Here is a 13,633-nt window from a genome sequence, read left to right on the forward strand (position 1 = left end):
TCGAACGTTCGGATTTTCAGACAACTTTGTCCGACCATTTGTATGCAACACCAGTTTCGGACAAAATCCATCAGAAAAAAATCAGACGGATTTTGTAGTCGGAATGTCCGACCGTGTGTACAAGACATTAGAGTTCTGTAACTAACGTCGATAACTTATTGCTTATACCACTAATCAGTGCTTGGCTTGTTTCCCAGTAAAGGTTGATCATCAATTTTATCCTAAACAATCAAGTAATTTACAACCATATTTTAGTGTTTTTTTTTAAAAAGCCAAAAAGCCACAATGATGTGCAAGGTGCAATAACTGGTAGCAACCAGAGTTCACTTTCATCAAATTAACAGTCAAGGCAATGAAAGATGACTGCTGGCTGAACTTTGTTTTAATTAATAATGTAGAGGAACAGGCTGATATTAAACTTGGTGTAGTCTCCTAAAATTTCAAACTATATGTTCCCATAAATATTGATTTAGGACTGAACATCACCATTAGCACATCAGTTATATGTGTAGCAAGAGTTGGTAAGTCTGAAAGTAACCGTGATGTATGCATTTATATGTTTTTTTATCCTGGTCAAACACTTCTGGCAAACAACATCATTCCTGTCCTTGTCTTTGTTGTAAAGTTTTCCCATTCAAACTGAGGAGTATTGTATATCCAACTTTTTAAAAAGCTTTTACTTTTATTTTATAGTAAATGGAACACCAAGCAGCCAGTTATCCACTCCAAAATCCACAAAATCCTCCTGTTCATCTCCAACCAGTCCAGGAAGTTTCCGTGGCCTGAAGGTAAGAACGAAGTCTCTGATATTTGTAGTCTCTTTTGACAACACAGTACAAGGAAAAGAACATCCTGCTGCTGAACATATTTCAGGTTTGTGTTACTAGACCTCTGAAAGTGTCAGGACTAGATATTCACATATTCGATATCCGTTTAGGGCTTTGTGCTATTACCTATTAGACATATTGGTTAAATGGGTTTAAGATAACATATAAAAACAAAGAGCACAGAGGATTAAATCCCTTTTATTTCCAAGGACTAAAATCAGGACAACAGTACAGTTACACAGGTAGAAAGGTTAACAAATTTCACCTCTACTGACACTTAATCATAACCAGATTAGGTTAGGTTATGATTAAGCATCAGTAGATGTGAAACGCGTTAACCTTGCTACCTGTGTTACTGGGCTGTTGTCCTGTTTTTAACCCTAAGAAAAAAAAAAGATGGGGTTTTAATTATATTTTAAGGTGTGCAGTAGAGTTGAGTGGACCTGGATGTTCGGGTTCAACGGGTTCGGCCGAACTTGGCAAAAAAGTTTGAGTTCGGGACCCGAACTTGACCCAAACTTTACCCCGAACCCGAACCCCATTAAAGTCAATGGGGACCTGAACTTTTGTGGACTAAAATGGCTCCAAAAAAGTAATGGAAAGGGCTAGAGGGCTGCAAATGGCAGAAAATTGCTGTTGGCAAGTACTCTGCAAACAAATGTGGATAGGTAAATAACTTAAAATAACATAAAATACATAAAAATAATAATCTTGACCTAGGAGGACGAGGTCCATATGGAGTAGGAGGTTGAGGTGGCGGTGGATGTGGCGGTGTAGGTGGAAGCGGCAGTGGAGGAGGACAAGGTAGCCAACACTGGTTTTTGTTTTTAATTTTTTTTTAAATTAGGGTACACCTCAAAAGAGTGAGAAAGATGAAAAATACAACAATCGCTGGGTGAGGCTGGTATACATGTCTATTCTGCACAAAGAATGGATAAGTCCTGTGGGATCCATGCCTGGTTCATTTTAATGAACGTGAGCTTGTCCACATTGGCTCTGGACAGGCGGCTGCACTTGTCTGTGATAACGCCTCCTGCCGTGCTAAATACACGTTCAGATAATACACTGGCTGCAGGGCAGGCCAGCACCTCCAAGGCGTCAAAGGCAAGCTCAGGCCATGTGCCCAATTTGGAGACCCAGAAGTTGAAGGCGGCAGACCCGTCATTCAGTACGTGTAGGCATGTGTACACATACTGCTCCATCATGTTGGTGAAATAACCAATGCTGCCTCCTGCTAAGATGTTCCATATCAGCTGGTGGTGCTGGTTGTTGTGGCGTGCTGACAAAGCTTTTCCACATTTCGGCCATGCTAACCCTGCCTTCTGAGGTTCTGGCGGTGCCCCGGCTGCTTTGGCGACCTCTACCTCCTCCTCTGCCTTCACCTTGTGCTTCCACTGTGCCCCCACTGTCAGGTCGGAATGCCACCAGCAGCACATCTACCAGTATGCTCTTGTACTCTCGCATCTTACGATCACACTCCATTGAGAGAATTAAGGACAGTACATTGTCCTTGTAACAGGGATCCAGCAGCGTGGCCACCCAGTAATCAGCACCAGTTAGAATGTGGACAACTTGGCGGTCGTTGCGGAGACACTGCAGCATGTAATCGCTCATGTGTTCCAGGCTGCCCAGAGGTAATGAAAAGCTGTCCTCTGTGGGAGGTGTATCGTCTGTGTCCTCTGTATCCCCCCAGTCACGCACCAGTGATGGGCATGAGCTGGTCTGGGTGCCACCTTGCTGTGAACATGGTTCCTCCTCCATCTCCTCCTCCTCGTCATCCTCCAGAACTGTGCCCTTACTGGACAATTGTGTACCTGGCATTTGTTGGTGCAGGAACCCACCCTCGGAGCCACTTGTGAATGACTGCCCTAAAAGCCTTGGAAATTATCCCTCTTCCTCCTCTTCCTGCCACATCCTCTTCCATCATCGCCCAAAGCGTTTTTTCAAGAAGGCATATAACTGGGATAGTAACGCTGAGAACTGCGTCATCGGCACTGGCCATGTTGGTGGATTACTCAAAACAGCGCAACAAGGCACAGAAGTCTCACATGGAGGCCCAGTTATTGGAGGTGAGCTGGTGCTGTTCCGCAGAGCATCTCACACGTGCATGCTGCAGCTTAAACTCCACTATACCCTGCTGCTACTCGCACAGTCTGGCCAGCATGTGCAAGGTGGAGTTCCACCTTGTGGGTACGTCAGATATGAGGCGGTGAGCAGGAAGACTGATGTTACGCTGCAGTGCTGACAGGCGAGCAGCGGCAGGGTGAAAACGCAGAAAGTGCGCACAGATGGCCCGTACTTTCTGCAGCAGCTCTGGCATATGAGGGTAATTTTTAAGGAACCTCTGTACCACCAAATTCAGCACATACGCCAGGCAAGGGAAGTGCGCCAAACCGGCTAGGCCCAGAGCTGCTACGAGATTTTGGCCATTATCGCACACCACCAGGCCGGGCTTGAGGCTCACTGCCACCAACCACTCATTGGTCTGTTGTTCCATGTCCCTCCACAACTCCTGCGCGGTGTGGTGTTTTTCCCCCAAACAGGAAAGTTTTAAAACTGCCTGCTGTCGTTTACCCCTGGCTGTGCTGAAGTTGGTGGTGAAGGTGTTACGCTGACCAGATGAGGAGGCAGTAGAGGATGAGGAAGCGGAGTAGGAGGAGTTAGCAACAGGAGGCAAACTGAAGCCCCCTGCAATCCTCGGTGGTGGAAGGGCTTGCGCCAAACTGCTATCCGCCTCAGGCCCAGCCGCTACTGCATTTACCCAGTGTGCTGTAGGGCACGTTGACCGTGCTTACTGGTCCACGTATCTGTAGTTAGGTGGACCTTGCCACAGATGGCGTTGCGCAGTGCACACCTGATTTTGTCCCCCACTTGGTTGTGCAGGGAAGAGAGGGCTCGCCTGGAAAAGTAGTGGCACAACTTACTGTGGGACAGCCACTGCCATCAGGCTTTTAAAACCCTGCGTTTCCACCAGACAGAATGATAGCATTTCAAAGGCCAGGAATTTTGAAATGCTGGCATTCAGGGCCAGGGATCACAGGTGGGTAGGGGGGTACTTCCTCTTCCGCTGCAGTGTTTGGGAGATAGAGAGTTGAACACTTCCATGGGACACTGTGGACATGGTTAGTGACCCAGGTGGTAGTGTTGCTGGCAGCTCCTCTGTTTGCGGGGGGGGCAGGTACAACTGTCACTACAGAGGTGGATGAAGAGGCCGAGACTGCAGCAGAAGAGGAAGCAGGAGGAGCCAGAGACCTCTTGGTTTTTGAGGTGTCTACTCCACTGCAGCTCGTGCTTTGCACTTAGATGCCTGGTCATTCAGGTTGTGCTCAGGTTGAGAACGTTTATGCCTCGCTTCAGGCTCTGATTGCACAGCGTGCAAACCACTCGTGTCTTGTCATCAGCACATTGTCTAAAGAGAAGAAGTGCCATGTTAGGGAACTCCTTGGACCTTGCTGTGGTGTGTTCGGTCCCTTGCTGCATTGGGCAGTAGCAGGCGTACTGTCTAGTGGACGGACACTCCGATTTTGCACCCTGCTCCCTCTTCTGCTGTGCTGGCGGCTCTTTGCGACCACCGCCTCTTCCTCTGAACTACACAGGTCTCTGTCGCCTACCCGCACCTGAGGAAGGTGTTTCACTTGTGCCTGTAGCTGGCACAGATCGATCACGTCCTCTCCCTGCAGCAGGAGCTCCACCAGCAGCACCACAACCGGGGTCACATCCCTTATTTGACGTTCTCCTCATATTTCTCAAATTTAGGATCTTGCCCTAAATGGGTGTTTTTTGAATTAAATGCACAGATATGCAGGAAACGCTGCAATTAATTTTTTTTGCCCTAAATGTGTTTTTTTTGTACCTCACACGTACAGATACAGACTAGGCTGCAAATTTACGATTTTTCCCCTAAATGTGTTTTTTTTGAATACCAGAATAGAGCAACGGTATCTAAAGGGTGAATCTCACACGTACATATACAGACTAGGCCGCAATTTAAGATTTTTCACCTAAATGTGTTTTTTTGAATAGCAAAATAGAGCAGCAGTATCTAAAGTGTATATCTCACACGTACAGATATGCAGGAAACGCTACAAATTAATTTTTTTGCCCTAAATGTGTTTTTTTTAATACCAGAATAGAGCAACAGTATCTAAAGGGTGTACCTCACACGTACACATACAGACTAGGCCGCAATTAAAGATTTTTCCCCTAAATGTGTTTTTAGAATAGCATAATAGAGCAACAGTATCTAAAGGGTGTATCTCACACATACAGATATGCAGAAAACGCTGCAAAATATTATTTTTTGGCCTAAATGGGTGTTTTTAGAATTGCAGAATAGAGCAACAGTATCTAAAGAGTGTATCTCACGCGTACAGATATGCAGAAAATGTTGGCAAAAAAATTTTTTTGCCCTACATTTTTTTTTTTTTTTGAGTAGCAGAATAAAACATCTACAGCGTGTAGCTCACTAAATACAGATATGCAGGAAACGCAGCAAAATGTATTTTTTTTTTGCCCTAAATGGGTGTTTTTAGAATAGCAGAATAGACCAACAGTATCTAAAGGGTGTATCTCACAGTAACATATGCAGTGCTGGTGCACTGAGCTTGCATAAAATGCCCTCCGCCGCCAACCTAACTAACAGATGGATAAAAGTTATCTTTTCTCTGGCACTGGGCTCAGGGCAGGGTAAAAACATTGTGCACTGCACCCACACAACAAAATCAAGGTAGATCGCTGAGTAACTAGATTTCAGAATCAGGACTCCTATCTAATTCTCTCCCTCAAAGCAACAGCAGCAACCTTTCCCTACACTATCTAAAGCAGAGTGATGTGCTGTGCTATGTGCCTCTAGCTTATATAGAGGCTGGGTCACATGTGCACTGGCCAATTGCAGCCATGCCATTAGTAGGCATGACTGTGATGGCTTCTAAGGGCACACAAGTTAAACGAATGTTGATTGGCTACCCTGCAGCATTTTTCAATGCGCCATTACATTGCCAAACACCGAACTCGAACCCGAACATACAGTAAATTGTTTGGGTACGGGTACCAAAAACCCAAAAGTCCGGTACAAACCCGAACTTTACAGTTCGGGTTCGCTCAACCCTAATGTGCAGTCACCATCCTTATCTCTTGTAATATTGCTTGGCACAAACCAGATCTTCACCCTATGCTGTGGCTGGGCACTAAGTGGGGGATTGATGCCTTTTTCTTCGCTCTTGCTGCCATGTTTAAATGCCCATTTTTGGGCTGAAGGTTACTCAAAGCCCCAAAATGGTGACTAGGATAAAATGAGAGTAGTTGCAATTTTTTTATGCCACACAATAGGCGCTAATGTTTATCCAACCCATATATTGGAAAAATGAAAAAAAAACACTAAATGTATTTCTAATGCACACAAACAGAATATAATCGCCATTCTTTGTAAAAGATAGGGTTGAGTTGGGTAAATAGATACCAAATATGCCAAGCTTGAAAATTGTGTGTGCCTACAAAATGGCGAAAAACTGCAATGCCCAAAACTGGCCATGTGTGGGTAGGCTGAATGTACAAAGTTGATCGATCAACTTGGGCACAACCTGCCTGCCGGACTCACTTGCTATTATCGCTAGAGGCTGCTATTGCCTCTAACAATAATCACTGTCCTGAGACAATTGCTCGGCAGGAGGGATTCCCCCCTCAGCACTGTATTTGTTGATGGCGCAAAAGAAGTTTGCACCGTCTATGGCATGCCTTACTCCAGCATGCGCAACAGTCATTCACATTTACATATACTTCCAGGCATTATTATTATTCAGGATTTATATAGCGCCAACAGTTTGCGCAGCGCTTTAGGCATTTACATTTGTATGTGAACGTGTGTGGGGGCAGGAAGCTTTAAATATTTTATGGTGATGGTGCTTTTTAATTTATTTTATCACATACTCAGACAAGCCTCCTTTGTTGTAGGAGATGACAGATTCTCTTTAAGGTGACATCAAGTGTTTATTAAAAATCTTTTAAATTGAGCAGATACTATCCCAGATAGCAAGCAATTGTGCTGCAAGTTTAAAAATGACTTGCTAAGCTATTGGTAGACTTGCCAGGCTTCACAAGTTTGTTGCACAATTGCAGCAAGACTGCATTGACTCCAGATCAACTTTCTTTGCAAACATTCAGCAAGTTTGCTGCAAGTTCTGGTTCAAATATGTTGTGCAATAGTCATCCCACTGTCACTGTGGCTGAATTTTCATGCTGTAGACCTGCACAGCTCTTGCTGTAGACTCACCGCTGCACCTTTGCTCTTGCTAGAGACTTGAGATGTCAACTAGAACTTGTGCTTCAAGTGCTCTGGAAGTGTACAACTTGCCAGTGAAAATGTGCGCCAAGTTAACAAACCTACCACTCAACACTGCCAAAAATTTGTGGCAAATTATTCTTGCTGGAGTGCTTGATTTGTTTTTTTTCCCTAGACACAGTGGCCAGGGTTTTACAGCTCTGAAACCAGAAGTGTTCAGAGCTGTTTTTCAGGATCACACAGCTCAGCGAAAATCATTGAACAGGTAAACACCATTACTGGTGGACAGACGTGATCAGGTGGCTCTGCCAGCAGAAGAAGTGTAAAGTAACACTCAGTTGCTCACGGTAGTGTTAAAGTAGAATTATGGCCAGTTTATGGACATTCAAATATATACAGTACATGCTATTAACATGCAGTAAATAAGATTTAAAATTAGACCCTCACAGTTACAGCCACTGAGGAGCAATACAACCTCCATATTCACAATAGAAGCAGTCCTTCAAGTCAGGTTGCAGCCATTTTCACTCCCCCCAAGTTATTTTGCGAAGGAGGGGATGAGCTATGGAGAAAAAGTAAAAATAAAACTGAGAGAATTTGAGAATCATTTACTTTATAGTGACTGCATTTACAGAGGTAAGCAGAGCTTGTTGGAAATATGTACATATTCAAATGTTTATAGTCTGGTCACAGTTCATGGGCCAATAAACTAAAGGGCCAAACAGTTACTATTTTCCCCTTCCTCTACCAGCTGAGGACCCACATTGCATTGGGTTTTGATGACATTGTGTTTTCCCTGTTCTTAGAGTTTTCCCTTTGCTTTATTGGATTATAATTTCTAATCCTAACATGCTTTAACAAGAAATATACCGTTTACTTGTATGAAATGGCATAATAAAATGCTCTAGTAGTCAAAATGAACACATTATGATTCTCTCATTATAGTTGTTATCTCGTGAAGTTTTCATTTGTTTTGTTTCATTTCTAACTGTACTTCCTATGAACCCAACAAATAATTAGATGGTAGCATTATTGCTACTTGGCAGCATATTTCTGGTGTCAGCATATAAATCTTGTTTTGCTTGTCAGAACAGTTTTGCTTGCTTTGTAGATCATCTCAATCCAGGTTTATGCTGGTGGACTTTTTTGGTTCCTATAAAATGAAAAGTCAGCTGTGTGCACTGTAGTGGAGTGGAGATGTCCACCATGGCCACTCTAGTTTTCTGCTTTGTAGGATGTGTTAAGTTATATCTAGAATTAAAAAGCTGTTTTTCATAAAAATGTCAGGGCAAGTTTATATAACTGAAGAATGGGAACTCTTCCAAAATGTGTATTGTACTCTCTGTAACATCTTGTTTTTAAATACCAGGAAAAAAATAGAGCTAGTCACAAAAAACTGTTCAATTTTTCACTGAAATATAATGAATACAAATACAAAAAAACGAGGAAGGAAAAGTGGGACTTTGAATGAGGCTTGGCATAGGCAAATGATGACATGTGGAATATAATAAACAGAATTCATAAGATTTATTTTTACAATCATGTTGGACATACCATATTTATGAAAAAAACAATTGAATTATTCAACAATAAATTTGTCGTCATATTGACTTACACATAAAATATATAGGCTCATAACATATAGTACAAATATTCAATAAACATAATTGGTAAATCAATTAAAAACACTTGTGGAAAATCATGATATAAGCAAAATTGATAGTAAAAAAATAATGGATAACTTATACATCTAACATGAACACTACATAAATAAATGCTTGCTTTGAACCAGGCTTGTCTTAACATTTTTGGATCATAACCCGATGCGTTTCATAGCTTTTTACTACTCATCAGGAGTTTTATGGCAGGTTTGTACTAAAAAATTGAATTAACAATTAGTACCCTCTAAGGGAAAAAAACAATGGATTGCAACATTACTAATACTTACAGGTCAACTCCCCAGCTTAGCTCAGGTTCTGAACAGAAAATGAAAGGAAACCTTTGGATAAGATTTCTGCAGCGGGGTTGAGGTGGGAAAACCCCCCATGGATGGGGACAAACAGCCAGAAAACAAGCCAGGTCGCCAAGAAACCGTCCTTATGCATAATGAATGCACTGATCTTGCATGATAATCTGCAAAAAATGTGTTGATGAATTAAGTGATTAATAAATGCGGGGATGAGTAAATGTGTGTGTGTAATAAAGATCTCTGTGATCCCACAAAGGGACTACCATGAATATGAATAAACCCAAGAAAACAACCTAATTAAAACTAAAAATTAATGTGATTCACTCCAAGTAGGAGTGCTCAAAAATCAAACAAACAAAAACCAGAGTTACCCACCTGTTGCTTAATGTGTTGGAGACACATAGGGATAAGTTAGGTGGCCTGCCAGCTGACTCCGACTGATAAATACCACTCCAGGGAGGATCCCAGCCAACATTATGCTATATGCCAGTGCAGCAAGGAGGAGGCGGGAAAAGGGGCTGACCACCCTCATGCGGTGAAGCCACCAACAGTGGACCCACACCTACCCTGTCTGTGGCATAGATGGAACAAAAACGTCCCCACATCCCTGCGTTATAAGATGCCGTGAGTGGGGCATGAGCACTTGATGCTGAGGTGCAGGAGGTCAAAATCCTGCCCCCCACACTGAAGAGATGAGAGGAGAAAATTAACCGCCATGCCTTATAACCCCGGAAACAAAACAGAACCCAAGGTTCACCACCCGTTGGTTGAGCCGGCCAGTAGTTGAGAGAGATTAATAGGGACAAAACCCAGTACTCTGTAGTTAACAGAAGAGTAGATTAGAGCCAAGGCTGAATGTATGAGAGTGGGATTATAATAATAATTTAATGGTGTTGTGGGTCACTGAAGAGTGGGTGTTCTTCCACCCAATGGTTTATAATGCAACAGAAAATGTGACCTGACATGCCAATAATGGCAAGCCTCCATCCCTAAATAAATACAAAAGACGAGGAAGGAAAAATTAGGCTTGGCATAGGCAAATGATGATACTTGGAATATGATAAACAGCATTCATAAGATTTATTGTGTGGTGTTTGATTGTTCGGTTCTCAGTGTTAGTGCCGGCATGGAACAGATGCAGCATCGGACCAGTTCTGAATCCACCTAGGTGAGTATGATAAAAAAAAATATTCCCATAGTTCTCTTTCAATAAAAAATAAACTCTCCTACTGTGCAGTGCCTATTAGGATCTGTAGAGTAACCATTTTAATGTAGGTAATATTGTATGTCTGCTGTCTCAAACTACAACTCCTATTATTCTCAGCTCTCTGCATAGAAGTCTAGATGGTAAGTGAAGGAAAATCTTCCCAAAAGGATTACAAACCGTAATGAAATTCTGATAGAGGTTCAAACCCTTTCCCACTCTATGCAAAAATGAAACAAAAAGTATTGGGTGGAGCTCCACTTTAAATGAATGCTGATAAGTCAGCAAGAAAGTTGACTATATTCAGACTTTAAAGACAATAGTATTATACAGAATAACATTATTTAATTGATTGAATGACAGTAGTAGCAGGTATTTTAAACAGTAACAACATTTTTGTTAAGTAAAAAATATAAATAAAAATTATCCCCTCTAGTTGATCAGTTTACACTGCGGTGACTTTAACAAACTTTATAGCAGAGTTATAATGGTTTCTGTTCTTAAAGAAACACTGCATGTTCTACTATGTCCTTGGAATACAGCTGATACACTTTCAGTGTTCTAATGAGGATAGTTGCAGTGTCTGCATTTAGAAATAATTAAACCCTAGGGAGTCTCTCGTCAAAAATATAATAATTCCTAGTGCAGAGGATGCCTAATATTTTACTTGCATCTTAGTGCAGACTTCTGGTAAAATCAATGGGCCAATCACACAAGCAGGAAATGGCTTTCTGGGGAAATTCTGTACAACAACTGTGTACAGAAGGCCTCCAGGTTGCCATATTGCATTGAGTTTTTTCTTTTATTTTTTAAATACAGTGGCTGCAGATTGAAAAATGAAAGGTACGCTTTTAATATCTTTAAATTATTTTTTATTCTTATTTTTTGTTTTGTTTTTTCCTTTCTTTTTTTACACTTGAATTAAAAATGTACTTATTATTTCATTAAATAGCTAAAATCACCTAAAGAGTTTTCAGGAACAAACATTACATTTTGCCACATTGCAATGTATGAATGCTAGGTGGTATTTAAAGTCTAAGCCCTTCATTTCTTCCCACACATAAAATTCAGATTAAATCTTGGACAGCTTGATTTTGTGCAGTAACAAAAGAGCCACCTTCCAGGTGTACAGAGGTCACACGCAGATTGTGGTCACATTCTCCTGCTTCTGCTCTCATCCGCTGAGTTTTGCAGCTACATTTACTAGGACTGTTTGTTCTGGAAAGGTTGATTATTCAGTTAATCATACTGCAGTTACACAGTGTTACAATCCATTTAATAATTCCTCCACATTCTGTGCAGAGAACTATTACATTAAATGTATTAGCATTATGAGTAGACCAGTATGTTTCTACTATTCTTAGCTGCGTTCCAATCGTTACCAGTTATGGGCAGATCACAAATGACTCTCTACAGGGCAAGTTTCATCCTCATAATTTTATGGGCACATCAAGTCAGAGACATCCCCTTCTCTGCTTCTGTAGAGGATATCCAGTATTAAAAGGGTTGGTGGAGCTCTGAGGGAATGCAGTACTGCTTCACTTACAACACAGATTCTTAACCTTGCACTCACTTATGCCTGTGACCCGGTCTTAAACTAGGGAGTTAAAGTGGAAGTAAACCCATTGATTTAAACAGTTAAAAAAAAGGCATGCCGGGAATGCTAACTGCACATTGGCTGTGCTCTCAGCCACACTATCAAACCATCCAATGGCTGGTGTCATAACGAATCACATGTGCAGCACCATAGCAGTTGAAGATTAAACAGAGGCAAAGATGTCAGCTTCCTTGGCTGAAAACGATAGGGGAGTTTACTTCTACTTTAAGCCTTGTACACACGATCGGATTTTTGGAAGACAAAGTGTCAGACTTTTGTCCGAAGAGCGTGTGCCAGGAACTTGTCTTGGGTAAAAATGGCACACAATTGTCGGCCAACAATCATAAATGTAGTGACGTACTACATGGAATTTCAGCTCCTGAGCTCCACCCTTTGGGCACCTTCTGCTAATGTCGTTTTTGGTGAGCATTGATTCCGAGCATGTGTGTTTGTACTTTGGACTTTTGTGTGACGACACACGATACAAAAATCTGACAACAGACCATTGTCTTCCGAAAATGTACCTGCCTACTAACCAACATTTTTTGGCCGAAAGTTGGACAACAATTGTCTGATGGAGCGTACCAACGGTCGGATTTTAGGCAAACAGTCTGTCATCACACAATTCCTTGCTGAAAATCGGATTCTGTGTACGAGGCTTAAGAGAGCGTTTTGGAAAGTTTTTATAATATAGAGTGCTACCTGAGTGATAGTTCTGGGGTTGCTAACATTACATTCGAGGTGGTGACACCAGCAGCAGACTCGTGCCTTTTGGATACATAACATAAACAACAGATATAAAATGTTAAATTCACATCTTATGTGAAGATTGTTGTTAAAATAAAATGGCCAGGGACAGTTTAGTGTAAGTTGCCCATAGAATTAAGAGAATGGTTAAACAGGCAGGCACAATTCAGCACATACATACATACATAGGAATGGGGACATCTCTGGCATCTGCCACAATAGCAGTCAACAGAAGACTGGTTGCTGGATGTATCTGGTAGGTTCTGCTGATGCCCATATATTGTTGAGAAGGCAACCTTTAGAGTGCCCATAGTTGCCACTTCTTTTTAGCACTTGTGCATGGAGAGAATTTGCTCCTTTCGGTGGTGAAGATGCAGATACTAAGGCATCATTGTAGAGCAAAGCAGTTCACTGCAGAGAATCATTGGTAGGGCTGAAAAAAGACACCAGTCCATCCAGTTGAACGTGGTGTGTGAGTGTGGTTGTGTTTATGTCACTAGTACATTGTATATTCCTCTATGTTGTGATCGTTAAGGTGCCATCCCATCTAATAGTTTTTTGAATGTGGCCAATTAGTAAAAAAAAAAAAGGGTTAGGGAAGCCAGACACCAAAAAGCTTTTCTATATGTGGTAAAATTTGCAAAATGCAGTGAAATTAAACTGTTTAATTGATCTTCGTTAATAAGACTTTATGTTTTACATAAAAAGAGCATCATTGTATTAATATATACAATTTAATAACGCTTATAAACATGGTACAACTTTTTCATTTTTAATTCACTCTAATTTCATTAGATTTTTGTAGATCATTTTCAGTTTATGCAATTGATGTTTGAAAACAAACAGTTTTTACAAAATTAAGTTACACTGTGATAAGATCACATTAAAACAAATGTTTTAAAATTGTAGATAATACAAATGCAATATTGTTGATAAATACATAACCAACATTGATAAAAAGTAGGGATAGAGTATCTCACTGATATTGCTAGTATAACAGCTAGAAAAGTAT

The 13,633-nt window shown here is 41.4% G+C and overlaps 1 protein-coding gene across 6 annotated transcripts in view; it reads left to right on the plus strand.

Moving 5' to 3' along the window:
• The window catches only part of DCLK2 (doublecortin like kinase 2), a 191,179-nt gene that overhangs the window by 127,369 nt on the left and 50,177 nt on the right, over positions 1-13,633 (plus strand). For all 6 annotated transcript variants that reach the window (XR_013272322.1, XR_013272323.1, XM_077477017.1 and 3 more), the window contains one exon: positions 694-788. Coding sequence is in view for 4 of the 6 variants with exons in the window: in XM_077477017.1 (XP_077333143.1) it covers positions 694-788 (95 nt within the window). In the remaining 2 variants the exon portion in view is untranslated. The remainder of the gene's footprint in view (positions 1-693; positions 789-13,633) is intronic.

This window comes from Lithobates pipiens, unplaced genomic scaffold (assembly GCF_037356315.1).
Source record: "Lithobates pipiens isolate NorthernLeopardFrog02 unplaced genomic scaffold, aLitPip1_a1.2 Scaffold_13, whole genome shotgun sequence".
Lineage (NCBI taxonomy): Eukaryota > Metazoa > Chordata > Amphibia > Anura > Ranidae > Lithobates > Lithobates pipiens.